The sequence below is a fragment of the Acipenser ruthenus genome, chromosome 17 (assembly GCF_902713425.1).
Source record: "Acipenser ruthenus chromosome 17, fAciRut3.2 maternal haplotype, whole genome shotgun sequence".
Taxonomy (NCBI): Eukaryota; Metazoa; Chordata; class Actinopteri; order Acipenseriformes; family Acipenseridae; genus Acipenser; species Acipenser ruthenus.
Window position 1 is genome coordinate 2,728,402 of NC_081205.1, and position 27,541 is coordinate 2,755,942.

The 27,541-nt window shown below is 41.6% G+C and overlaps 3 protein-coding genes across 6 annotated transcripts; all 3 read right to left on the reverse strand.

Annotated features, from left to right (window-relative positions):
• Window positions 1-9: 9 nt before the first annotated feature.
• LOC117423099 (tripartite motif-containing protein 16-like protein) lies at window positions 10-7,288 on the reverse strand. Its single transcript, XM_034038533.3, has 6 exons — window positions 6,498-7,288; window positions 3,995-4,090; window positions 3,196-3,429; window positions 2,758-2,929; window positions 2,008-2,103; window positions 10-1,616 (listed from the first exon to the last, which is right to left on the reverse strand). The coding sequence occupies exons 1-6, from the start codon at window positions 7,197-7,199 to the stop codon at window positions 1,006-1,008; spliced, it is 1,911 nt and encodes a 636-aa protein (XP_033894424.1). The 5' UTR covers window positions 7,200-7,288; the 3' UTR covers window positions 10-1,005.
• Window positions 7,289-9,207: 1,919 nt separating this feature from the next.
• LOC117423758 (fatty acid desaturase 6-like) lies at window positions 9,208-16,898 on the reverse strand. 3 transcript variants are annotated; one of them, XM_058989781.1, is made up of 7 exons: window positions 16,788-16,898; window positions 15,302-15,731; window positions 13,673-13,839; window positions 12,190-12,370; window positions 11,631-11,818; window positions 10,513-10,692; window positions 9,208-10,424 (listed from the first exon to the last, which is right to left on the reverse strand). In XM_058989781.1, the coding sequence occupies exons 2-7, from the start codon at window positions 15,693-15,695 to the stop codon at window positions 10,275-10,277; spliced, it is 1,260 nt and encodes a 419-aa protein (XP_058845764.1). In that variant the 5' UTR covers window positions 15,696-15,731; window positions 16,788-16,898; the 3' UTR covers window positions 9,208-10,274. The 3 variants fall into 3 exon arrangements, with proteins under 3 accessions (XP_058845764.1, XP_033895781.1, XP_033895780.1); XM_034039890.3 differs by lacking the exon at window positions 16,788-16,898 and adding an exon at window positions 15,884-16,114; XM_034039889.3 differs by lacking the exon at window positions 16,788-16,898 and having other exon boundaries at window positions 15,302-15,870.
• Window positions 16,899-18,105: 1,207 nt separating this feature from the next.
• On the reverse strand, window positions 18,106-25,945 carry LOC117423756 (pre-mRNA splicing regulator USH1G-like). Of its 2 annotated transcripts, XM_034039887.3 has the most exons (3): window positions 25,363-25,945; window positions 18,453-19,703; window positions 18,106-18,244 (listed from the first exon to the last, which is right to left on the reverse strand). In XM_034039887.3, exons 1-3 carry the CDS (start codon window positions 25,524-25,526, stop codon window positions 18,241-18,243), a joined length of 1,419 nt encoding a protein of 472 aa, XP_033895778.3. In that variant the 5' UTR covers window positions 25,527-25,945; the 3' UTR covers window positions 18,106-18,240. The 2 variants fall into 2 exon arrangements, with proteins under 2 accessions (XP_033895778.3, XP_033895779.3); XM_034039888.3 differs by lacking the exon at window positions 18,106-18,244 and having other exon boundaries at window positions 18,449-19,703.
• Between the last annotated feature and the right edge of the window lie 1,596 nt (window positions 25,946-27,541).

The following is a 27,541-nucleotide window of genomic DNA, read 5'->3' on the forward strand; positions in this document are numbered from 1 at the left end:
TGGACAATGTTTTAAATATATTTTATTTATGATCATAATTATTACACTATTGTTTATACATCAATAAATTGTTAGTGTTTTTATCCAATCTAAAATACAAGCCACTTTTCAACAGCGTAACAGGGTAATCACAGTTTGAAAAACACCACCACTACGGTCCTAGTGTATTACCTCACAGAAACCACAGCATAACCTATAATAGCAGCAAACCCAGTGGTACGCACAATGGTATCATGGTACCTCGATAGATCACCAGTGTGCATTAATCAACATCATTGCTGTACCATTGGTATGCCAGTACTGTACAGTAATGCGTTACCGCTGAACATCATTTGCTAAGGAAGTTTCACAGCTTATACCCAATAGCGACAGCCTCAACTGTTAATCCCCAGGATTTAAAAATAACATTAAACAAAATCACATAACAGACATTATATTTATCAGTTATGAGACATGCAGGTGTTTTTTTTTTATTATTTTCTGTTACATGCACCCCAATTCCTCACATTTAGTAATACAGAGTGGATATACAAAAATAATATGAATTATTGGTACATATAATATCAATTAAAAATAAGATCTGTTTTTATCGACCATGAGCACTGCAAAATATTTATTACAATAACCAGGTCGTACTAATAAAAACCTAATACTGAGTGGTTTGTAACAGGTGTGTGTCGTGCATAATGAATACATAGATGCAGAAATGTAGAAAATATTTTGTTGAATAATAATTCCAAGTTACATGTGGCGTCTTCATGTAAGAGACACCTGTTGTAATACAAAATAAACCCAGTAGAGGGGGCACTGATCTAAGCCACTGGTTGTGCAACTCGTTTCACAATCTCATCACATTATCACATGACAGTAGCTTTTTATCTACGGCAAGTGATTTGGGAACGGCCAGTGAGAAAAGACTTCTCAATCATGGAGTGCTGCATGGGGCAACTAGAGGATAAGAGAGTCTAAAAGGTGCTAGGTAGCATGAACCCCCTTTCAAACATGCTACTGTGCAGTTTGCACCCCGGCCGCGCTTGGCGGTGTTGGAGGGGGTGACGGGCTCCTCTGAGGAAGCGCCTCGCCAGGGCTCACCAGCAGCACCATGTTCTCTTTCTTGGAGAGCCAGCAGGCAGGATAGAGCGGCTCATTAAACTCTGCCTGGTACTTGTGGATGAGAGTCATGGAGTCAGCGATGCCGTAGAAAGCCAGGCTCCCCCTAGCGTAGTCCACGTAGATGCCGATCCTGGTGAACTTGCCGGCGGCCTTGACGGGAGTCTCCAAGTCGCCGTGCCAGGCTGAGAAGTCCCTGCTGCTCCAGTGCAGGCACCAGGAGAAGTCGTTGCCGGTGATGCAGCTGTTGCTCTCCTTCCCCTTGCGGTCGATGCTCTTGTAGGTGAGCCCCACATGGGTCCCCTCCCCGCTGATGTCCACCTCGAAGTAGTGGCGGCCCAGGTAGAAGCTCTCCGCGCACAGCACCTGCCGCCAGTGCTCGAACCGCTCCGGTACGTCTGGGTACTGGTGCTGCCAGGGGGCAGTGTTGGTCACCTTGTGGTTGTCCTCTGTCAGCCGCAGGTACCGGTGCGTCGTTTCGGGGTCAAAGCTCAACGGGGAGGTATCTGATTAAGACATTTAAGAAGTGATCATTGTGTTACTGACGTAATACAACAAGGCATCATAGAACATTATCTGTAACTAGAATTTGGCATCATAGAAATTTATCTGTAACTAGAATTTGCTTTTCCCTGGTTTAGGCCATGCAAGTCATTCCTGTTATAAAGCCATGACTAGCTTGTATTAATGAGGCTAATTTTATTGTGTGTTCCAAACTTGACATGACAACCAAAAAAAAGGATTGCCCTCTATTTTTTGATGTTTTCTATTATTCTGTAAAGACATTTTAGAATTCTGAATTGGTTGCACAAGGTCTTATAAGACACGTCTAAACCATGTAACATTACGCATTGACATTTCATAGTTCCCTCACTTAAGACAATATTTTTTACTCACATTGTAGGAAATCGCTCCTGGTCTTTGGTTCAGGGGCTGAAAAGTGGTGCTTAGGGGAGCGGATTACAGCCACTGTGGTTTTAATTCCACATTTTTCTGAAATATAAAAAAGTTCTAAAAAATGACCTTTTCAATCATTAACACAGAAAGAAAAAAGGTGGCTCTTAAAGGTTTTTAATAACTGATGGATGCCTGGTTGTGACTCATTGGCAATTATCCCCAGGAAACCCAGGTTTCTGTTGTTAACATAATTGCTGGGTTTGTAATGGGGCTGAAATATCCTCATTTAGGATGAACAGCAACATGTTACATTATGTAATGCAAAACATTCTGCCACTAATCAATTCAAACTGGTCAGGTTTGCACTGTAATATGAAAAAACATCTCTGTGGTCAAATCATTCTTCTTGCTGTTAATTATGTGTTCCTGCATTTGCCATTGTACTTGCTATAAAACAGACCCAAACCGTGTTTACAGGTATGGAGTATGTATTAAAGGAATTATTGAAGACTGTATCAATGACAAATAATTTCTTTAAAATGTCGACGACCGCATCGCTAAAAACAATCATTTCATTCTACATTCTACTTTGTTCGTGTTTAAACTAAATGGCGGTGTATACACGTTTAAAGGCGGCACCCTTAAGAAGCTTTCATTTCCAGGCTGACTCCCTCCCTCTCTCTCCCTGCCTCTCTCTCTCTCTCTCTCTCTCTCTCTCTCTCTCTCTCTCTCTCTCTCTCTCTCTCTCACCATCTTTACAGAGCTCTTTGAGCTGGTTCTTGAAGGTGGAGAGCAGCTCATCCCGGATGGCCTGCGAGGCCTCGGACACCACTCTGCTGAAGGAGGTGAGTCTGTCCTTCAGCCCGATGTAGACGCTGGGTAGGGTGTCATCGGAGGCCCCCTTCTTCCACTCGCTGTACTCCTGGAACACACACACACACACACATATATATATATATATATATATATATATATATATATATATATATATATATATATATACAAAAAAACTGCTCTATTGTAACAAATGCAATAATTCATGTTAGTGCAGAACAATAAGCACAGACTATCCATTCTGATTTGAATGACCCTTCCCAAAGGTTATCCCTAACCCTAACCCTAGCTCTGACCAGTAGTCACAACAGGATAGTTTAGGTTGGCATAGTCTATGAAGGTACACTGCAGTACCTGGAGGAAGGGCACATCATTCTTGTTCTTGGTCATCTTCTGAATCTGGGTGTGGGTTTTCTTGAGCTCTGCACACTTCTGCTCAAGGTGTGCCCTGATGCCCTCTGCCTGCTTCACTGCTGAGCGCTCCTCACTCTCCAGGACCTCCATCACCTCCTTCTTAGCCTTCTCAACAGCCTCCAGCAGCTCTGAGAACTGCTGGTCAATGCTGACCTTCACTTCCTGCACTGAGTTCTGCACGGGAGAGAGGAGAACAATCATTAACGGGGCTCAGAGAATAATGACATACCTGCTAGAAACAAGCAAGTGAAAAACAGACAGCGGTTCCATCTGAGGGATGGCCAGTGCAAAGGTGTTCTTATGTGCTTTTAATTTGTTTCACTTCGAGGGCTTTTTTTAAATAGATATATACACCCGTATACAGGTCTGCCCATGATAATTCACATTACAGACAATGGACGAGTGTGTCTCCAAAGCAGACAACAGTGGTGCAGGTAACAGGTTATCCCCAGGAACTATCAGATAACTAACTTGGGTTAGTTCGGTTAGAATGATCCTCTATATGACACATGTGGGTGTGGCCTATATAGTGCATTGTCATTGGCTCTGCAGTGTCATTAACCAGCACCCTGAAAGGTGCTGACTCACACCAGCCTTGGATTCTAATACCAGCAGTAAAGAACAAAGCATTTGCATGATGCAATATGCACACTTTTCCTGTATTGGAAAGGAATGCAGGAAATGCAATCAGGAAGAACCCCATGCGTACCAGTGAATCAATGATTGCATGCTTGCTTACCTCAATGGAGGTGGCGTTGGTCTGCAGTTTGCTGATAGCGGTCTCTGCTGCCTTCACCTTCCTGTCCAGCTCAATCTGTGTCTGCTTTAGTTCATTCTAAAGAGCAGGAGGAGCTGGTATCAGTGCAGCACTATTCACAAAGTACCCAAGTTAGGACCCATCCACACCCGTCGGGTCGTTCAAATAGTATTCAAATACATCATTATGATAAGTTTAGGGTCCAACAGAAATTAATGATTACTTTATACGAATGACCATGTTTTGTACATTTGTCGTGTTCACAAACTCTCCTTCAATTACCACTTAAGCAACCAGGTAAGCACAGTGTTCTGTGCAGAAGTGACTGGGTGTATTGTGACTTTCAATGTCAGTGGTAATGTGTAATGAGTTGCATCAGGATTCTAAATCTTGAGCTCCACATTCCAGACCAAGCCCCTTGCCTCAACAGGTTTGGGTAATTTTAAGACAGGCAGTCTTAAAATTAGCATGACATCCTGTGCTATAAACAAATCTGACATTTAACTTAATGTATATCATTTGCATTGCTTGGGCTTAGTCTACACTGGTTAACTTTGAACTGTGGAACTTGTATTTTTGAATGATTTATTACAGTCCAGGGTCTAGTTTCACAAAGAAATTTCACATAGCAGTCTGTGAATGAAACATGTCTGTGCATATTAAGTATCTTTGTTAATCCTTTTTTTGTTCACTTTCTGGCACCATTGGAGATGGAAAAGAGTCACAATATTAAAAAGTCTGTCAAGGCTGTGCAAATGCCTGGATTGAACATAGCACCTCAAACCTGTAATGAGACACCTGCACTTTAAACATGAAAGAAACCCCACTGATCTGAAGGTAAGGTTTGGACATACCACACCAGCAGTGTGGAGTAGTGGTTAGGGCTCTGGACTCTTTACCGGAGGGTCGTGGGTTCAATCCCCGGTGGGGACACTGCTGCTGTACCCTTGAGCAAGGTACTTTACCTAGATTGCTCCAGTAAAAACCCAACTGTATAAATGGGTGATTGTATGTAAAATAAGGAGGGGGGCACTCCCACATGCAAAAGCCACTTGTAGGTATCGTATATCGAACAGTAAAGTCACTATCAGATTGCAAAAGTGCTATGCAGTTCACCAGATGGACATATTTGCTATTCAAAGCGTGGATGTTCCCAGTGCATTTTAATAGATGAAAAAAAACCTGCCACACCATTCAAATCATCCACATATTATATAACTAAGTTAGCGTTTGATCCTACAGTACTTGGTAAACCACGAGTCACTGAACACTATGCTGAAGAGATTGTAGGAAGCAAACAGCCTTGTATTTCTATACCATACCAGATACTCGATAGTGTTTATTTGTGTTTATATTGGCTTTTCAAATAACATTAAACTAGCTTGGCAATGCATGATGTCATGTGTTTGTTTGTGCATGGGTGAGGGTGTGTGAGTGGGTGATGCGTCAGACTTGTTGTATACAACAATCATCTAGAACAGAGAGTTAGACACTGCAAAAGGTGTGCAGTTGATTTCAGTTCTTGCTTTGCATCTGTGTGGTGCACTGTCCTTCTGTATTGAAAACTTGCTCAGTTTTTACCAAGGAGCTATATGTTCAGATCATCAGTCAGGCCAGTGCAGGTAACACTACAGCACACACATGCCTGTGTAGTTACAATGCAGCCATGGTTTAAGATATACGTGCAGTCACTGGGTGTGGAAGCAGGATTAGTAATAGCAGAATTACCAGAAACATCATGTGATTCATGGGATATTAGTCTGTGAACAGTTTCCATAGAGTTATAGTAACTAGGTTGTAAAGATAAACAAGCTGCATAGCAATTGTGTCAGTTTGTCCACACTGTGTTTACTATGTAAAATTGTCTAATGCTTAACAGACTCACATGATGTAAAGTAATTACAATTGTGTTATCAATCCCAGAACCCCCACAGGCTCTCCCTTGACTCCTGTGCATTTACCACGTTATATTAAAGTCATGGCTTTCTACTGACGGACCCACTCTTGGCATTCCCCATTCTGCAATAACAGCAAATTAATATATATGCTGGGTACCAGCGCACTTGTGGGATGGATTCCTCATTAAACCTTAACTGGTATCTGTTCAGGGAAAATTCTGAAATACTACTACGATACCATTATATTGTGTATTATCCTTTACTAAGATGGATTTGAAACCAATACTGCACAATGGTCCTGTACACATTAGCACCCGGGTACTGATGTGGTACCACTGAACTGTAAAATTACTATCAGTGGCAGTGTGCTTCATACCATTGTGATAGAATAATTTTTTCTAAATATAAAATTGTTACCAGGTACCATTCTACAGTACAATTAGCCCATACTATTGTAACTGCAACCCTTGCCCCTTCACAACTTGGTTTCAAACCTAAAAAACATTTAAAACTCTACCCTTCTTAAAAGCCAACAAAACAGATTTTTTTTATCAAGTGAAAGCTGTGCGAGCCCAGCCTTGTTTTACCTCCACCTCCTTCCTGGCTTCCCCAGAGGGAGCAGTTTTGTGCCCACTGTGCTCCTCGATTACACACTCCTGACATATGCAGCTCCAGTCCTCCTGGCAGAAGAGATCCAGGGGCAAGTTGTGGACCTCGCAGGTCCGCCGCTCGATGTCCCGCAGCGGCTCCACCAGCTTGTGGTTCTGGAACTTGCTCTTCTCCAGGTGAGGTCTCAGATGGGCTTCGCAGTAAGAGACCAGGCAGGTGCGGCAGGACTTCACAGCCCTGGACTGAGTCTCGATGCAGGAGTCGCAGACCACATCCTCGTCCTCGTCCTTCTTCTCTATGACCTCGTCCTTCTTCTCTGTGACCTCTTCCTTCTTTTCAATGCCCTCTTCTTTCTTTTCTATGACCTCTTCGTTCTGTTCTAGGACCTTGTCCTTCTCTTCAGAGGGGGGCGTCTTGATTTCGTCTGCCTCTTTGTTCGACAGCTCCGCCACTGTTCCATTAAGGAGTGGATCCTTTTGAATTTGGGGTCTGGTTTCAAAGGTGTGCTGGCACTCCGGGCAGCTGTAGCTATCCTCGTTCTCCACTTTGTCCTGCCGTTCTTCCAGGCAGGCCTTGCAGAAGTTGTGCCTACAGGATAGGGTCACAGGCCACGTGAATGTGTTTGAGCAGAGAGGGCATTTCAGCTGCTTGTGGATTCCTTCAAGTTTGGGGTCTGCCATGGCTTTCAGAGCTCCTCTCTCTGACTCTCTGAGCTGAGTCTGAGAATGTAGACAAGGCACAGCCTGCTAACCACACCTAAAGTATGCAGAGTGCCTAAGGGGAATACTGTTTGATTTTCTCATTGGAAATACAGGATGAGGAACAGCTGATAAGCATGTGGGAGGTGCGAGTTTCAAATGCCAGAAACTGAAACTGTACACACCCACACAGACACACACACACACACACACACACACAGAGGGAAACTGCTGTTGTTGGACATTTGTTAATCACTACTAGATAATGTAACACACTATCTGGTATGCTTTGTGTCCTTTCTCTAGTTACCGAGTAATGTGTTTTTAGTTCCTGTTCTATAAAAGAATAATAGAGGAACACTTCACCTCCTTCTATGTGCAGGTTAAAGAGGAAGTAGCAAGGTTCCGAAAAATATATCGTTACACGTCCCCACGTGTTGCTACAACTGTTTAAATAACATACCTGTTATTTTTATTTTCATTGTTAACATCCTGACAACGTTTTACACTTATAACTTTAATCTCTGTTTCAAAGGTCTTTTCAAAATGGCTGTCCTGTCCTCTAAATCACTGCAGGCAGAGCGTTTAAAAAACATAACAACAAGTGCTCTGCCTTTTCTGTTCTGTACCACACCATGGATCGTTATTGCTGTGCTATCTGTTTGACAATGTGAGCAATAATCCGAACACTATCATCAGTGCACTAGAGCAGCCATTTAAATGGGCTTTGAAACAGAGTTTAAAGTTATAAGTGTAAAAAGTTGTCATGTTGTTAACAATGAAAAGAAAAATAAGGTACGTTATTTAATCAGTTGTAGCAGCATGTGAGGATGTATAACATTACATTTCTCGGAGCCCCGCTACTTACTCTTTGAGGCCTTTGCTAGATACACAATAAAACCTGTTGTGGAGCAAGCATTAAAAAGTATCCCAGTGGGTTTTCTGTGTACATTGATTATCACAATTGGTATAAAATATTTAATAAATAATACCATTCTATCTGTGGTTCTCACTATTGCGACTGCCCTTGAGCTGTCATTGCCCCTTCATACAGAACCATTGCATTGCTATTGGAGATTAGAAACCACAATGAGGCTTTTTAAATGCAAAGAGGTGTACAGTGTGGAACGAGAAGTGCTAATAGACTGGAAAAACAAAAGGAGAAAGGCACAAAGTGCTGAGTAAAGATTGCTTTACCATTGACTGCCGTTCTTATCAAACGTTCCACCCATTCATGTAAAACGATTGAGAAACGAAGCAAAAAGCATACATGTTTGTGTTTTACGCAAACCCTTGGCAGTCCTTGAATTAGACAAGCAGGGTCATTCTCACGTCAGCCCCTATCCTTCCACCAGCTGTGACTACATTCTTCAGATTACTTAGTGAATTGAGAGCCCAGGTTTCATGAATATATATTGATGCACAATGAAAACGCAACAGTCTAAGTTTTACATTAATAGCTCATTGGGCACATACATAATGTTATTTACATCTTAAATAGGGAGCAGACAGGTTTGTTGATTGTTTGAGTAGTATTGTTCCTTGGGATAACAAACTGAGCTCAAGTCATGTGATTTCATAAAAACGCCAGCTGCACAGTGTTTGGTATTTGAGTTAAAATTGCCAAAATGAGTTGATTAGGAATCAGTATAAATAGCCATTCGAAAAGACATGATTTTAATTAACATACACTTTGTAAACCCTGACTCTTGTTTTCCGCTTGTGTCTGAAACATTTCCCTGTTGTTTCTGTCCCGTGGTTCCTTGCCACAATAAATACATGCGAAAGCCAACTGGAAGATAATGAAACACAGGCGCTCACAGGGGATTGAAGAGCTGAGAATTCTTGGAAGCACTGTTTGCAGATGGATTCAGACAAAAGGGCGACCGAAAAAGGTACCATTCTGCATAGGAAGCAACACGGTGGTAAAATATAACTTTGAAAAGTGATCATACGTTTCAGCTGAAAAGAACAAACAAACACACAGGAATATAAGTAGTATTCATTTGACTATTGTAAATAAGCCACCATGCATACATACATACAAACATACATGCATGCATACATACATACATACATACATACATACATACAATATTAGCATATAGTAACACATTGTTAGCCCAATTTTATTTTCTATTACATTGTGTTCCGTTATTCCAGTTTAATTTGATATAATAGAACCAGGAAATACATGTTTCTAAATTATAAACACAAGGTACATGTGCTTTAGACGGAGTGTAGAATCAGACAACATTCAAAATGTACATAACACAGGATACAATTCAATTAAGATCCAATTCAAATGAGAATGTTTTACATTGGATGCAGACATTGACTAACATCATCAGAGGTGCAGCAGGTGTGTGGGCTCCACTTCTCCCTATAGGACATTTCCACTTGCCCACTCTCCAATAGCGTGGACCAGCATGCATTAAAGACACAGGATAATGTAACACTTGTGATCAACCTACTGTGCAACTTATTGCATGTAACTTGATTCCACAAGGAAATACCAGAGAGGAAAAAATGCCCTTGCAGTATGAACACCATCTGCAGTGATTACTGTGCATGTGAATGCTGTCTTTAAAGCTTATCATTAAAGGCATACTGTTGTGCATCAGACCAGTGTGTACTTTACTGTGCATTGCCATTAAACATTCATGTTGCTAGATTATTGCTTGTGTTATTACCTTGTAATTAACATGTGGTAAGACTACAACATGAGCACGTTTTTTTTTTCTGCTAGTAAAAACATCCCAGATAAAGATACCAGTAATAAGACATTTAATTTAGGAGCTTGTGAGTAGTCTGTTTCTTACTCATATTAGAATTGTAAATGGTGTTTAATAGTCTATTATTAATGCCTACCATATGTTATAACAATAGATTAATAACAAATAGAGTTTGAAAGTATTGCCTGTGCATTATTCAGCAACGATTGATATTTAGTCTCACATTTTTAGTCTTGATTTAGTGTTACTCAAAACTATGGACTCCCAGTCCACAGTGTTAGACGTTGGAAGGGGCTGACTGAACTCCTGGCCCCTCCCCTTTTCACTGGATGCCCACCAGCTCTGTGATGGGCGGAGCAAACACCATGAGCTCCTCATACTCCCTGAGGAACAGCCGCAGGCGGGAGAGGTAGCTGTCCTCCTGATAGGGCAGCCGCTTCTCTCGGAGGTAGCATGAGACGATGGGTTTCACCTGGGGAGAACCACAACAGAGCTGATATCTGTATCCACGCAAAAAGGTGTACGAGGACTTCAGATCGTACAGATGGTCCTTTACTCACCTTCAGGCACATGTGATCAGACAGGAACGGGAAGAGATGGTGTTCCACGTGGCAGCTGATGAGGGAGTGTCCGAACGTCCAGTCGAGCAGAGGGTTTCTGGGTAAATTCAACACACCGTGCGTCATCTGATGTATCCTGCTGGGCCTCCGGCTGGGAGAGAACATGGGAAGTCCGATGTGCTGGAATACAAGGGAAGCATGCGCTCAATACACCCAGGCAAGGAAAACCATGAGATCTGCAATGTGTGCTGTAATTAGGCATTACTATCCAATGTAGGAGGCATTGCTTGTTAAACAAAAATCTAATAGATGAATTAAGGCAGTTTATGTATGTAAGTGAAGAAAAGTATTTAGATGTGGCAAAGTCAAACATTCATGTAAAATACAAAGGATACCTCTTGCAGCATACTATGTGGTTATGGAAATGTATTGCACAAAGCACAAGGGCAGGTGTTCAGACAGATGAGTTGTGGTGAACCATTCTAAATATTTGCATTCGTTTTCCATGATCGTGTGGTTTCTTACGTGATGTCAGACTATTATACTGACAGAATGGGATTTGAAAATGCTTTGTTCCAACATATGAGAGAGCAACTGTTCCATATATCATTGGTTACAAGTCACTAACAAAACACAGTACAGACTGAAGCCACAGCAGAACACTGACAGGCTGTTCAGAGAGGCTTGGGATAAAGATTGAAAGTATTGCAACTGTTTTATTGGTAGAGCAAACGCTGCCAAACTCTCCCATAGCTCATTATTATTCTGTGGGAACCAGCAGTATTGCCAGAAGGAAGAACTCCCTTGTTCAGGAGAGATTTCGCTTCCCAGCAGTAACTCATTCCATACTAAACATCAGCTCACATCAGCTCCTTTCAGATGGCTCACATTCTAGCATCCATTACCCACTTGCAGTAGCACTTGGTATTTGCTTTCCATACATCCCAAACTGCACACCTATTTTCATTGTCCATCTCCTTTCATACGACAGGCTGTTGAATCACCAACCCTGCTTTAATGTATGTCCTACATGTATCTTTTTTTTCTTTGCTCTAATTGGTAAAGCTCACATCTGTGAAAACAGAGGGAGAGAAACCAGGAGAGTATATAGTTGGTACCTGGAAGATGTTGACATGAATGTAGGGGAGGGAGAAGGCGGCTCTACACAGCAGCATGCAGAGCAGGGCAGAGACTGGGGACTGGAATCCGGACAGGTGGAGGAGGAGCCAGTACTGGGAGTAGAGACCCAGTGTGATCATGCACAGCGCCCGCAATGCAATACCCATGGAGAGGTCCTTCAGGAGTCCTGCAGCAAAGATCATTCAATAATGAACAGGGGAGAGGTGGGAGCTGGAGTAACATAACCAGATTACTATCGACTGAGGCTGTGGAAATGATTTAGTGTGTGATCTAACTCCGCAACATATATAAATAACAAAACACTTTCCTAGAAGTGCCTCTTTATTACACTTGACTGCATAGTGATTACACAGATGGTTATGTAGTTACAATGATGGATGTACGGTGAAATTATGGCTTGCGAAGCTCTTTCCTTCAAAAAGTAATCTAATTATCATTAGCAACTCATTTCATTTTGGTGCCTAGTTAGAAACGTTTCCTGTAAAGTCAGTTAATCAGTCAGTCCCTGCTCCCTCACAGCTGCAGTAGTGTCAGTACCAAGCGCCACCACTGGGGTGATAATGGGCACAGCCAGCGGTGCCACGAACATGTAGACGTATCGCGGGAGGAAGGGAAGCTTCCAGGTGCTGGAGTCTCCAAGGCCGATGATGTTGGTGTGGGCGTGGTGCATCTTGATGTGAGCCTGCACCCCCGCCCTCGCAGTGAACGAACCACACAGCTGGGGGAGACAGACACAGAGGAGAGACACACGTCACGATTCAAACCATCACACAGGGTCACTTACTGCCTCTCCAGTATTCAGAAACACACCTGAGTGCTGGTGCTTACTTCAGTGTTCCAAGTTAATAGCTGCTCATATTTAGCTGAGCACTAGCACTCAAGTTGCTTCTGAATATGGCTGCTATAGTTTAAAGAAAATGTAACATAATCCATATTATTTTTTAATGGAAAAAAAAGTTTCTAAGGGAAAAATCACTGTGCAAAGTGGATAAACTACCTGCATTTAGCGGTTGAAACCCTTGCATTGATTTGGCAGTAAGGCTGTGATACTATGTTTATCAGCATTTAAGCTGCCAGGACAAAAAAAATGATAGTAGCACATTGACACTGGACTAGTTGCAGAGAATTAATAAAGAGTTCGATCCACAAGGCTGGGTTCTGCATACTGTATCTCTGCATTAAGAGTCAATACACTGTTCTTTCTGTCAGCTCCACTGCTGATTCACTGAAAAGAGTACTGCCGAAAGCTGAGGGAAGTAGTCTAATTGTGTAGTCAATATTGTTGGCTTTGCTAAAGCTTTCATTGTTGTTTAATGCTCTTAACAAGACTGTAGATAGGTCTCCTCTGTGTTGAATCTCCTGTGTTTTGCATAAAACACGTACGTATTTTGTATGCATTTTCCTTTGTGCTCCAAGAATCATTCCTAGATCTGTATCTTCAGGTTATGCAAGTTAAGAGCTTTGCGCTACATGTTCTGCTGAGATAACAAGCAAGCAAGAACCTTGTACAGCTGAAACAACTGATAAATATATTATCACAGTGAATTTCCTCAAACAGCGCAGCATCACTGGTCGATATGAATGCATATCACAATCCATTTCCTCAACAGATGCCGATGAATTTGTAGGGTTTCAATGCTGCATGGTTGTACTATGCTTTTTATTGGTTTATGGCAGTTGTCGCGAACCAGCCTTAATCTTGACCGGGCTCTGCAGCCGTATTTGACAGCGTTTTCTCTTCTGTAGCATCCTCTTTGCATTGTTGCTTCTGTGATTCCTTAAGGGTAAACTATTAAGACTAGGATATCTTATCTCAACATTTAGAACACCTTGCAGTTCCATCAGGCAGATACACAGGATGGCAAAGTTACTGCAGACAGATAAAGGGATGGGTAATCTGCATTAAATATGAATTAGTTTGTTATCTTGGTACAGCAGACAGAGAGTCTGGAGAGATATAAAGACTTTATTCCATCCTGAACAGCTCAGCAGTTTCTGGTATTTAAAAGGGCCTGCTCACCTCAATAAAGAAAACGGCCCAGAATCGGCCCCAAGCCTGGGACTCGCTTAGCGACCCATGGCTGGCTAGGTGAGTCCCCTTTACGGTAATAACCGCGTGTGCCGTCCCCATGACCAGGATTCCCAATGAGAAGAGTAGGGTGTGAGAACAACCCAGCAACAGGAAACCTGGATGATACAGGGGGTGGAGAGGTGAGCAGGAACAGATTTAGTCAGGACAATTGATTATAATGAGTGGCATTCCCTAAACTCTGCACTTGATTTGGGGCCTCTAGTCATCAAAGCTCAACAGTTCTGTTTGTTGGCAATGTTACAAAATGCATGATAACCAGTGAGTTTCTATTTAATTTACCCAAACAGCGTCAGATCTAAACACTGCCATCATTTAAACAATCAAATTATTAATCTAACAGCTTTTTTTTCAATTTTTCACAGATAAACTAAAAAGACAATCAAGCCCTATTGGGTGTTTGTTTTTCATTACCTTGTGCCGTTTATGAATTCAATAAATACATGGCGGTATTTAAATGTGCCGCAGTTTGGATCAATTCAATTTTTTTCATTTTCATTTTTTTTGTTAGTGTCCTTAGACAATGGCTAATGTCCAGAAGTCAATACCAGATCAGTCTACATATGGCTGAAAGTGATTGATAAGGGAAGATGACAGCTGCAGAGGACATATGAAAGGCATCAATCAGGAAGCCCAATAACTCAAATGAAATGACCTTCCACTTGAATGCTGCAGTATGCTTTTCAAACTGCATGCTACAAAAGAGAGTTTCTGTTTCCAGTGTGTATCTGCAAAAGTGCAAGCTATGAACGAGTCCCACTAAATGAATATTTTACCACCTATTACCATCCCTGCAGACAAAGGCCAGCTGCCAGTTCTTATAGGAGATTGAACAGGGGTCAGAGAGAAACACTTTTTGAGATACCTATGAAATCTGATTGCAAAACACAGCATTGTAAAATAACTGGGCTTAATCAACCAGTCAACCCTGTTTCAGGATTGCCTTGGTCAAAGAAGCACAAGCATCGATTTTTCACATACTGTAGAAGTGGTTTGACCTTGTTGATTGGGGAAGTGATCTGTACATTATTTAATGCATGGTGTAACTGTATGAAAACAGTGATGGATCTTATTTCTACATAATGTATATATTTTATGGAGGATTGTCTATAAACATGCATTACAAATGAGTTGCACAACTGTACAACTAACGTCTTTTGAAAATGTCACCTACAGTAAGATGTAAATCCTGAGGTACTGAGAACCAGTCTGCACTTAGACTCCTGTATACAGTTAGATCTTAACTAGGAACTAAAAAACAAGAGCAGCTGTCTGGATTAAGAATCCTGTATAGTCTTGTGTTGGCATCTCCCCAGATAGTATTTGTGTGTAGCTATGTTTGGAGCAAAAGTTAAGTAACCTTTCTCATAGTCTAATAGTAAGCCAGTGCACACACATACACAGGGTCCTCATATGCACAGACTTCATAATTACATAATGTCGAATTACATCCACATTTAGCCACAAAGGTCAACAGGACATTAGGAAAGATTCGTGAAAATGTAGAATGTGACAGATAGACAGATGGACATATTTTATTGAGGATCCTTAAAAACTCACCTGCAGGTAAGGAGAGGAAAGCTGCGGTGAGTATTGCACAGTCGATACCCCGTCTCTCCCACCAGCTGCTCTCATTAACAGCTTTCTGGACCAGTCCTGTTAGCTCCATCATCACAGTCTCCTTCTGCATCTCCTCTCCCTTGTACTTCCCACTCCTCTGCACTAGCGCAGGTACCATCTCTTCTTCAGCATTCCCTTTCTTGCTCTCTCCAGCTCCATTCAGAAGGGACAGGTCTTGAAACTGCCTATCATTTCCTGGGATCTCCTGTCCAGCACTCTCTTGGAATAAGGATTCCCCTTCCAAATTCTTCCAGCTCCTTTCCCCTGCATCCCCGATCCCCCTCTGTGCCCCTGCTTCTTCATTCTGCAGTACAGCGTCCGATAGAGTCTCCATTCATACACATATAATAATAAATGATGGCTGTGTCAGCTATTGATAAAAAAACAGAAAGAAAGAACAAGAAATAAGGTTAAAGGACGTCTCCTGCTAAGGATGGAGATGAATAATTTGACTGTCCTGAACTGAACAATAGAAAGACATCCAACCCTCTTTATCCCATTCCCCCTTCCCCATGCCCCTACCTCCTCCTTCAGCCCTCCTCTTTCCTCCCTATCATTGTACCCTCTCTATTTCAGAACCCTCCCAGATATTGAATTGATGAACACAGCAGTCCTCCAGATTGGATGATTCGTAGACAGGGAGGCGGACAGCAGTAGTGCATGTCCTGCCTTCAAAATCTATTTGCAGCTCCTCCTGGAGAAAGCCTAATGCCCTTGTTCTGTGCTGCAGACTGCTAGCTAATCAATTCTCCACTGAGCTGCAGCGCTTGCCGTGGTCACGTAGGGGTGTTAGGAAAGGGGAGGAGTGATGTGTCTTTGCTGCAAAGTGACCGGATCCTTCTATATTCTTTTTTATAATCTTGTGAAAGGAATTCAGCGAATACAGTACCTGAATGAGTGAACATAGGTCGAAAGCACCTGGTCTGTGTATCAATACAGGGTCTATTAATTTACACTTTCAGAAATGATGCATATACTACCAATAACATCATTGTACACCTTTCATGTAATATTAGCTGAACACATCAGAGTGTGAAAAAAATGTAAGACAAATTTCAGTTGGTCTTTTGTGCTCATAATCACCATGGTAAATCACTGATAGGAGTGTGAGACAAGACAGGCTCAGCCAAAACAAGTCCTGAAAAGGAAGTAGTTCACCATCTAGTGGCTGAAAGAGGAAGGCGCACAAAAAGATACAGGTGCAATCCAAGCGCACACCTGTTTGATTATTTTGTTGCACTGTCACATGACAGTGGAATGTACCAGCCTGTAGCATTCCCGTACCAACAGCCAGCAGCTTGTCTACAGTAGGCTTTAAATGCCATCTCTTACGTGCCATGCTCACACAAGAGCTTTTACATGAGTGCACATTCTGGCTGAAAAGCTCTTTAAATGCCTGGTTGTCACAACTGCAAATCACCCACACCTGATTCCTGCATCTTCTGAGGATCATGGGGTCTTCATATACTATGTTTTCTAGGCATCAGTCCTTTTGTAAATGATTGTTTTGAATCTAAAAACAAATGGACAGAGTTTATTGTAAATGCCAAAGTCATCCCAGGAGGAAAGGAAGTGCCCAGTCCAAAGGCTCAGTCGTTCAAACTCACCTGAAAGGAAATAAAGAACTCTTCAGAAAAGTTAAAACACATTTAACTTTTAATGTGCGGTGGTTATTTTAACCAGTGTATTCTGCTTTTTGTTTTACATTTCTTCCCCCCCCAAAAAGATCAGAAATTGCAATACATTGTTATGTCTGCTACAAAACTGATTTCTCATGACTTAACAATGTGCACATGAAAAGCATACGCATGCACGGAAGACTGTATATTCACATAACGTACACAGGTATACTTACAACATATACACAAGACTGGAATGCATGACATGAGGAAGAGGGGTGGCTGCAATCAGAGGGGACGGGGAAGCTAAGGTGCTCCCCTCCTAACACGGTGTAAATTTTGAAATGAGTAGCATGGTCTGATATCATTACTGTTTTGATATACCCAATAGTTTTACGTTTACATTGTGACACAGCGTTTCAATTGGACATATCTAAGGACAATTATATTCAGACTACAAAGACACAAGTGTACATGCACAACTGTACATACATACATACATACATACATAAGGTACATACCAACTGTGTTCCTATTTGATTTCATAATTATAGATACAAAACTTGCTGTAAAAGGGGTTTACCATTTTAAATATGTCCACATGCTGTCTATATTCATGATTTGTTTGAGTTATAACTGAGAATTGGAAATTATTACAGTCTTAAGAGTTCAAATGAATACATAAATGCCCAGTTTTACAGATGACCGGGATTGAGGCACATGGAGTTTAAAAGACTTACCCCACAGGGGCAATACTGTAGGTTGGGGTGTTCTGCTGGAACTAAAACAACAATGTCCCGGGCAAACAACCGTGAGTTCCAAACAGGCTAACTTCACTCCCTTCATATACTCTCTATTATATTAGTGATACATGCTTGCACAGTATTGCATGCTCAGGCATCCTATTGCCCAAATGAGCTGGAGAACTTGAGTTCCTAAGACCTCTATGAACAGCATGGAATGGGGTGGATCTTTCATGTATAGTCACAGCTCAGCCACTGGAGGGCAGCACTCTGCTCACGCTGCTCCAGCTTGCTTGAAGGCTCAGCCTCTGCCCAGGGATGTTTAAAAACAGGCATGACACCATGTGACTGATACACCAGCTTCCACAGAACCTTCGCAAGACCCCTAAACGATTTGCAGAACAGTCCTTGGCAAAAAAATTTAATAAAAAGCCAAACAACAAATCTGCTGATTTATATTTTGTCTGGCAACTTTTTTTTTCCTTTCTCTGTCTCCCACTGACGAGTTTCTGTGTTGTTATCTGCAAAAACAAAATAAGTTAATCACAGTTAAATCATTTAGTTCAATTTCAAATTAATTGAAATCAATGTAATGACACTCAATAAAGCCATACTGTACACAGCATTGTTTGCAGAGGTCAACTACAAACTCATAGTGAAATCTGGACTTTCTCAAAACAGACTCAGTAGGTTTTAAAAGGCACAGCAACGTCTTGATGAGATACTTACAGTTCGGTGTCTTCGATCCTCTTGGGGTCCTCCATAGTTGCTCTTCTACGCTTGCAAGCATCCAGGATCTTCTTGCGGGGTCCCAGCGGGATGTTGATGCTCTTGAGGTCGTTGTCGGAGCACAGCAGAAGCGCCTCAAGGTCAATCTTCTCCTTCTTGAAGATGGGGATGAACTCTGACATGCTGTGGGTGGCCAGGAAGGTCTCTAGGGGGCTGGTTTCAGGCTCATCATCATCGTTGAGGCCCAGCTCCATCTCGTCCCAGGGCAACTGCTCCAGGTTGCGTTCCTGCAGGCTGTTGGCGCTCCCGATGCTGTCGTTGAGGCTGGGCGAGCGCTGCAGGCGGCTACGCATGCGCACGTTGCCCATCCTGGCCTCCAGCTCGCTGTCTCCCACGCTGGTGCTGTCCTGGCCGATACCGAACAACCCACCACTGACGTAGTTCCGCCGGAACACCATGGTGCCCAGCCCTGGCCGGTTGAAGAGAGAGTCGTGCCCAGAGTCTGTGCTGACCTCCGAGTAGGCAGAGTCTAGGTGCATCCCAGGGTCGCTTATGGCACGCGAGACAGCATCCTCATCATTGGGGAACATGTCCCTGATGTTACGTCGCATCCTGTCCTTGGGGCTGGCGTAGGTCCCCTGCTTGACAAACATGACGTCGTTCCCCAGCTGCAGGCCAGACAGCGAGCGTACGCTCTTGCGGCCGTCCTCATAGATCTTGAAGGTCCCGTCCACTTGCTTCTTCTTATCCAGCTTCTTCTGGATCTTGGTCTTGCCCTTGGCAGTGGCGTGGAGGGTGGCCTGGGAGTATGGCATGGAGGAAGAGCTCACCATGTTGAGGTGGTGGAGGTTGCGGCTCAGGGTGCTGCTGGAGTAGCTGGAGAAGCTCATGGCATCCGAGGCATCCGAAGCCTCCTTGTGGTACTTCTTCTCCATGCGCTGGTGGTGTTTCCTCTGGAGCTTCACGCAGTTCTTGATGCGCCGCTCAGCGTCGCGGAACGCCCGGTCCTTCAGCTTGCTCACCAGCTTGGGGTTCAGCCCTGTCTGTTTGGCAGCGATGGAGTCCAGGTAGCGCACACACTCCATGTGGCTCTTCATGGCCGCCATGTCCAGCGGCGTGTGGTAGTCATTGTCCAGACACCAGACGTTGGCCCCGAACGACACCAGGAAGGAAAGGCAGTTGAGGTGCCCGTTTGCAGCTGCCAGGTGTAAAGGAGTGTTCCCCCAGATATCACACTTGTCCGGGTCGCCCCTAGATTAAAAAAATAAATAAAAAATTCAAGATTTCATATTCATCCATAACTTTAAAATACAAATTCTCAGGCAAAAGTCAAGTAGATGAACATTTCTGCCGGTGCCTCCTTCAATGAACTGTACACTTTTGTCATACATTCACACAGTTTTACCTAAGATTTCATATTTACTTGTACAAGGTCAGGCAGCAATAAATATTCTCTTAAGTCAATGTGGACTCAATTGACAGACCAGTATAACAACTCTCTAGTTGCTTAATCTTTAAATACACAGACTTAACTTCAAAATGACCTTCATCTTAATACATGAATCCCTAGGTGTGCCTTGAGTAGGTAGGTGACTCCATGTGTCACTCCCTCCTTACCTTATGAACCACGACCTGCCTCTCACTGCATTATTGCTGCTTTGCTAGAGTGAGTTATCAGTAGCACTAAGAGTGAGTTATCAGTAGCACTAAGAGTGAGTTATCAGTAGCACTAATCTATTTTAAGGTATCGTGTTTCAAGCTTGGGCGATTGCATTACTGCCTTTGTCAGATTAGCAATACTGCAGCCTCACGCAGCCTGCTCCACTCATCATGTCACTGTCAGTCACTATAAAGAACATGTGGCTTCAATGAGGGTTTCCCAGTTCAGTGGAGAATGTAATTAAACACAGACCTGTGAGACATGTACAGCACACGGGTTACAAAACGAGAAATAACAGGGCTGTCTGGAGGTAGCGGGTTCACCTATTGGTCTTAGGAGCGTTTTACATTAATGGCATTCCCAATGGCTGTTTACAGGTAATACAGTCGCACTTAAGTTTAAGGACCCATTAATAAGCATCTTGAACATGGCATCGATGATTCGACATTAACCAGTTTATTACATATTAACTACTGTACACATACTGCAAGTATTTAGGTTAGGAATTGAAAAACTAATTTTGTCAGCCTGTCTCAAGGATATATGGGATCATGTGTATGCTAAAATGGTATAGCATTCATAACCACGCCCTAATAGAATAACACACTGCCAAGGCTTTTAACAAAAAATCATTTCAAATGTTTGTCTTTAATGGTGAACCCAAAGTGTTCACCTTCATTTAATGTAACAGAACCCATTAAAATCAATACAGTGCGCACAGTGAGAGAGCCAGTCTGATACCCGACTCCATAAAAACTTCTTACAATAGCTGCTTAGTGGGAATAAAAGGAGATCATTACCCAGGAGTGCCTGTGTGCTTCCCTGGGGTGGAGATACAGGCACAATGATGTATTGTGAATCATTGCCTGGTGCTTAACAGCCAGACAAATTCTTGTATAGAACAACAACTTCAAAGTCCATCCATTCCCAGCAATTGCACAGCAACTAATCACCTGAACTCTTTCCAGCTCACAGGCTACTCACTGGTCACCTGGAAGGCCAAATAACACCCCTGAACACTGTTGATGACCACATGGGGCACCTTTTAAGTTGATGATGCAACTACCCACCATGCAGGTGTAATCCATGCTTTCCATCTATCCAGAGATAACAGCTATCTGTTAAAGACAAGTGGCCTCTCCCCGTTTGCGAGGGGATCCAGGACAAGTAGGCAAGAACAGAAAAACAACCGTGATTGTGTTAAAGGAGTTGCCTTCTGTCCTGACCCCACCCTGCTAGGCCATGCTTGGACGTGATCAATATTTCATGTGCTGCAGGCAAAGCGTTGCAGAGGGGAATGAATTATTGATGGGCAGGAGTTAGCTGCTTTTAAAGGGACCAGCCGGGACTGGAGCCATCAGTGCTGACACCAGAGCTGTGGGATTGACATTTCCACACCAAACACATTCTCACACCAAGCTTTTTACTGACCCCGGATTGAACGTACATGACATTTGAGCTTTTACTTAAATCGGAGTAACACAGCGTTTTTATTTTATTTCAATAACAAATATGCAAATATAATTTAAGACATTTATGACTTTAAAAAATGCCCCATATCTGGGAAGATATTAAAATATGACAACAGATTGAGTTAGATTCATATTTACAGATTACTTTAGTAATAAATATTGACTTCTTGGTAAAGGAAGGTAAATCCACAGCACTGGATATGCCCAGGATAAACATGGTAAAATGCAGAATGGTCCATTTCAATATAAATAATGTCCATATTTCTTGCACCAGTATTCCAGTACCGGTGTAGATTCTGGAAAATGAATCCTGCTCCTTTATTAAATTAGCTTTGTTGCCTCAATCAGTCAGAGCTGTGCAGGGTCACTAAATCTTTACTGCCAAGATGCTGTGGCAGGGATTACCATTTGATTTAACCGCTGATTTCACTACTAGCTTTCACAGCAAATCGCCAATAATTCTTATACACAAACAGAGGAGTTAATGTACAGATACAATGGAAGACAACAAGAAACTCTTACAGGTTTTAACAAATCATTTAGCTACATATACTGTACAATATTTCCCCAGCTGTAATGCATGGATTCCCACAGAGGTCAACTTTGAATGTATGCATTCCCTTCTAATCACTAGACAACACGGCTTTCAAATCTCAACTCAACTCTAACCACTACACCACACTAAGCCAGACCATTTCTTCACTTTCAGTCCGTCGGCTATAACCACTGAGACACAGCCTCCCAGCCCCACCACCAAGTTCTGAAAATGTGTCCAGCTTTTTCCTTAAGCTCTGTAAGAAAAATTCCTAGAATAATGTATTTAAGGGTTACATACCAGTAGCAGTAGTTTCTCAAGAGAGAAAGGCTTGTGTTTGTAAGAGTCATTTACATCCTTCATCCTGACCTTTATCTCCTGTCTAGTGCAGTCTGTCTTTACACACTGCCCTGTATTTTTGCAAGTTAATTGGACAATCCGAATGCTACTGGATGGCAAATAAAACTGTCAGCTTAGGATGCTAGCACTGAAACATTGCTATGGTGTCTGTCGCTCTCATAGATACCACTTAGACATCCGGGGAGTTTGCAGACACAGGTCTGTTGTTGTTTAGCTTATTGCACCACGTTGTTATAATACAATACTTACCACTGCCATGGGTGTCTGTTCCCTTTTTATGATTTTAAAAATGTTCACCTACAGGGGTTGTACAAACAAAACAAAATACTGATGCTTCAGGAAGAACATCAGGAAACATATCCAGCCACTTTAAAACAATTAGCTACCGATGGACCAGTATGCTACCAACATCTTACTCACTATAAATAAAAAAAAAGAATGTTCCGTTAGAAGTTAATATTAATAAAATGTCAATATTCCGATTTCTTCCACATTGTCATTAGGTGAGATGTGTTCAGGCTGACTTCTCTCTGTGCCCTGTTCCTATCTATATTAAACTGGTCTAGTTTATTTCTATCTCTGCTACTAGTTTAATGGGGACAGATCTCGGTTTGATTAAAGAGCTCCTTTGCAATCCGTGTACTTGTGATTGCTTTCTATACTATGGTCTGCTTCATTTGTCTCCGATCGGCAAACATGCCCTTTCTCTCCAAAATGCCTTGCTTACTTGTGCCTCACTGGCCATTGCACCTGTGAAAGGATTTCATTCCAACACGAAAAGTGTATACTCACAACCCCAAAATTATTATTATTATTATTATTATTATTATTATTATTATTATTATTATTATTATTATTATTTGTGTGGTTTTTGTCAATGTATTTGTATTAAGAGCATCAATTAACATTCTGTTATCAAGCACCATTCCAATAGTACGTTGCTAACACAGTGTCCACATAGATTGTCTTTAAGAAGTTAGAATGAGGTGATCTGTTGACAACATCTGTCAGGTGAGAATCTTCTACAATCTTATATAGCAAAATATGATCAAGGAAAGGTTTTTTTTTTAAAATTATTATTATTAATTTCTAAAAAGTGTTAGCCAAACTGGATTTTATACAATATTTAATACCAAAGTATTGTGAGTATTGTAAAACCGACCTTCACAATACTGCATTGATACTGGAAAATGTAAAACAAATCTTGAAGGATATTAACCTCAAAGCATATTTCTTCACTTTTATCCAGTATTATTATTATTCAGCAATTACTGTATATGGCCACTAAGAGCAATGCACTGCATACAAAACAAAGACCCCCCTATTCAGCTAATGTTAAATTGCTACACTGCAATATTTCAGCACCATGGACAGGTCTAGTCTAGTGTATACAGTGTCAAATTTCCCACTGCATCCATATAGAATCTGCTCAAGGAAACACACTGCTTTCTCAAATCTTCATGTGTATGTGTGTTTCAGAAATGCATGAAAAGCAAGTGCTTCCTACAAAAGTATTAAGCGCTTAAACAACACCTTTCTGCCCAATCAGAACTTGCCATCTCTTGTCTACATATGCCAATGTAAAAGAATATCTGCTGATGACATCATAATTAGTTGCTGTAGAAATTATGTCACCAGGGTTGTGACTTCACTTCATTGGAAGCCAACAGGGGACTGACAGAGGGAAAAACAGTTGTTTGCTTGCAGATATTCTGTATTAATCATAAACAGTGGCAAGGAGGTCGCACAGAAGACAGTTGTGTTTACATAGGTTATTTTGTTTTTTTTACCATCAGTGATTACTTGCCAAAGGGCCTGGGAGCACAGTTGGGTATTTCACTGGTCTTTCATACCTTTTACCTCAAGCTTGGGTTTGGAGGCTTTCACTTATGAACATCAAAACACCAACCACACAATTTGGCAGTTGTGGTAATCTTGAGAAACAGTCACGTATCCCTCTAGAACAATGCTGAACACCTTTCTGACGTGTCACCTAAAACCAAAGCCCTCCAAACTGCTTGCTGTGCCAGGGTGACAGCAATGGCTTTCCGTTTGATAAGTACGACCCCCCTGTAAACCACAAGCCTCTGATCGAAATGCTTCCTCTTGTTCGTTATACATAGAAACAGGCAGCCTGATCAGTGGCGAGGTAACCCTGCTTCCCGGGTTACATCATCAACAATCCAAACACAGGATAACGATCTACACCAGCCTCCTGCTTCATATTTCCAATCACACTGACACACTGCTGGGACAGAGTGTGGCAGCAGTGCCAGTTTCTCATTGTTCTGTTATGCTATGAGGTTACCTAATGTATGTATACAAGCAGGTATCATGGTCTATTAGGCTTTCTTTGCTAATATCAGATATGAGTCTGCTTTGTGCTAGCCTAGTAATACATGTCAAGGGTTAGTCCCATTACATTAAGAGACAATTAACAGATGCAATATATAGATAGACATTTTTTCATAACAAATTTTAAACATATGTACAGTACACTATCTGGACATAAATGATAACTAATACACAATACATACATACATACATACATACATACTGTTGAAACTGGCTATAGCTGGCATCAATATACACTCTTATGTAAACTGAATACATTTGCCTCAGGGCTTGTAACACTATCACCAGCCTTACTATATCTCTCTAACAATGTGTGTCTCTGCCCCCAGAGCTTGTGAGGTTGTAACCTTTCAACTCTGTGGACCCCCCTCGGCTTTACTGCAATAGGAGTATGATTTCATAATATCAAACTGCCATTTAATACCGATATGCTCTCAACATAAGCACAATACGAAATACTGTGGCAATATGCTTAACAAATAGCTTAAATTGCATGCTTTTTAAAATTGAATTAGTTTCTCTTCTTACCCCCTGGCCACTATGAGCCGCAGCGCTTCCAGGTTGCCGTGGTAGGCGACCCACAGTGTGGGTGTCATCCCATCCTCATCCGGTGCGTTCAGTTCTTTCCTGGTGGCCTCCTTCAGCAGGTCCAGGTAGCCGTCCCGGGCCGCTCTGTGGAACCTGTCGTTCATGGTGCCAACGGATCGTCGCCTCCTTTGCGTCCAAGCATCGGGAAAAAGGGCTATCTCTCCGCTGAGGGCCCAGCCATGGACCCCAGAAGCGGGCGCGGAGGTTGGGGGTGCAGGCTCTTTGGTTCTCTCCCAGCGCAGCGGCAGCAAGGCAGGACGGTTGCCACGGACACTTGAGATACCCAGGCCAGCGGGGAGTGGTTTCTAGAGGTGGTTTCTGGAAATGAATACCCTGCGGGTTACTGTGGAAGATTCTCCAGGGTCCTAATGTAGCCACAGTAAAGAAAAGAAATCTCTCCTGTAATTCAGTTTTTCCTTGCCTAAACTATTTATACATGTTTAAACTACAATTCAGTGCAACAATGTAAAACACACAAATACGTAAACGCATGCACAAGTACTCACAACACGTACACACTTTTATTTATCTGTTTGCTTCTTAATTTACTTATCTTTTTGTTAGAAAAGTAAAATGAAACTGTAAATGATGGCACTTTGTAATATTTTTGTTTGTGTGTTTGTTTTGGGAAAATGTGAACACTACTACTACGACTACTACTACTACTACTACTACTAATAATAATAATAATAATAATAATAATAATAATAATAATAATAATAATAATAATAATAATAATAATAATAATAATAATAATAATAATGAATGATTAAAATGAAAGCATAAACTATGGCAATAAACAGCCATCGTACCTTATAATAAAATGGAACATGATTCTGGGACACAGGGTCGATGCTATACAGTATTCTACAGCGGTGGATCTCAATATCACAATAGTTTAATCATTAAAACAGATATGAAAATCAAACACTGAGAAGTTCACGTGAATCAATGTGCTATTGCACTGTATTTTAAACGCCAGACAGGGTCCTAGTTTAAGGATTTCAATGTCAGTTTTTAGATCTGTTGCTTAAATAGCTCGCAGTGCAACAGGAAATAATAAGTAAGCTTTTCACTTTTCTCAAATGTAGTCTTCTGTGGAATGTAGTGTTAGATTAAAAAAAAATCGTTTTACTGTAATTGAAAATATATACAAAGCATTAAAATAAATATATACATTTCTCTGACGGATACAATTTTTGTAAGCAGGGGACAGTCTAATTAACCCTTTCATGCATGGCGACCTCAAATTGGGTGACTTTAGTCCCCCATATAAAGCAATTAAAAAAAAAATCAATGCAAAATATATTTATTATGTGTCCAAAACTACTTTCTTTGCAGCTACTTCTCTGAATAGTTCATAAATTAAAGCATTGCATAATTAAAGAGAGGTATAGAGAGTGACAGCAGCAATAACACATTCCTATAACAGTTTGCTCTGTGCCTGATCAATGAGGTTTGTTTATGGCAGTCCATAAATAATATAATATCTATTTCTGTCTTTAGTGGGGTTTGTTTCACAGACCTGGATAAAAATAACTCTCTCTGGTCCAGGAGGTTTTTGCTATGATTGTTCACATTTAGGCAGCAGTGTGGAGTAGTGGTTAGGGCTCTGGACTCTTGACCGGAGGGTTGTGGGTTCAATCCCCAGCGGGGGACACTGTTGCTGTACCCTTGAGCAAGGTACTTTATCTAGATTGCTCCAGTAAAAACCCAACTGTATAAATGGGTAATTGTATGTAAAATAATGTGATATCTTGTAAAAGTTGTAAGTCGCTTTGGATAAGGGCGTCTGCTAAGAAATAAATAATAATAATTTATAAGCACATCATGTGTCTTCTTTGTTGATTAATAGCAATGCTGTTATAAATATGTTTAATAAAATAGCCTTTGACTTAGTCTTTTTTCTTTCTTTCTTTCTTTCTTTCTTTCTTTCTTTCTTTCTTTCTTTCTTTCTTTCTTTCTAAAGAGCTGAACCCTTATAAAAGTTTCCCATAGTAAAAGCACAGCAAGCATAATAAAGCATTGTGAAAGCAAGGTAAGGCATAGCTAAGCATTGTAAAGCACAGCTAAGCATTGTAAAGCACATAGAGTTATGGCTCCTACAAACCAATGCATT

Bases quoted from the DNA above. Each gene is read 5' to 3' on its own strand.
- LOC117423099 (XM_034038533.3), bottom strand. From the start codon at position 7,199: ATGGCAGACCCCAAACTTGAAGGAATCCACAAGCAGCTGAAATGCCCT. The intron at 4,091-6,497 runs GTAAAACAAGGC...CCTGCTCTTTAG, and splicing joins AAGCCAGGAAGGAGGTGGAG to AATGAACTAAAGCAGACACA. The intron at 3,430-3,994 runs GTAAGCAAGCAT...TCTCCCGTGCAG, and splicing joins CCAACGCCACCTCCATTGAG to AACTCAGTGCAGGAAGTGAA.
- LOC117423758 (XM_058989781.1), bottom strand. From the start codon at position 15,695: ATGGAGACTCTATCGGACGCTGTACTGCAGAATGAAGAAGCAGGGGCA. The intron at 11,819-12,189 runs GTACTGACACTA...TCTTTGCTGCAG, and splicing joins CACCCCAGTGGTGGCGCTTG to GACTCCTGAAGGACCTCTCC. The intron at 10,693-11,630 runs GTACCAACTATA...CTTGTATTCCAG, and splicing joins TTCATGTCAACATCTTCCAG to CACATCGGACTTCCCATGTT.
- LOC117423756 (XM_034039887.3), bottom strand. From the start codon at position 25,526: ATGAACGACAGGTTCCACAGAGCGGCCCGGGACGGCTACCTGGACCTG. The intron at 19,704-25,362 runs GTAAGAAGAGAA...TTTTTAATCTAG, and splicing joins CGGCTCATAGTGGCCAGGGG to GGGCGACCCGGACAAGTGTG.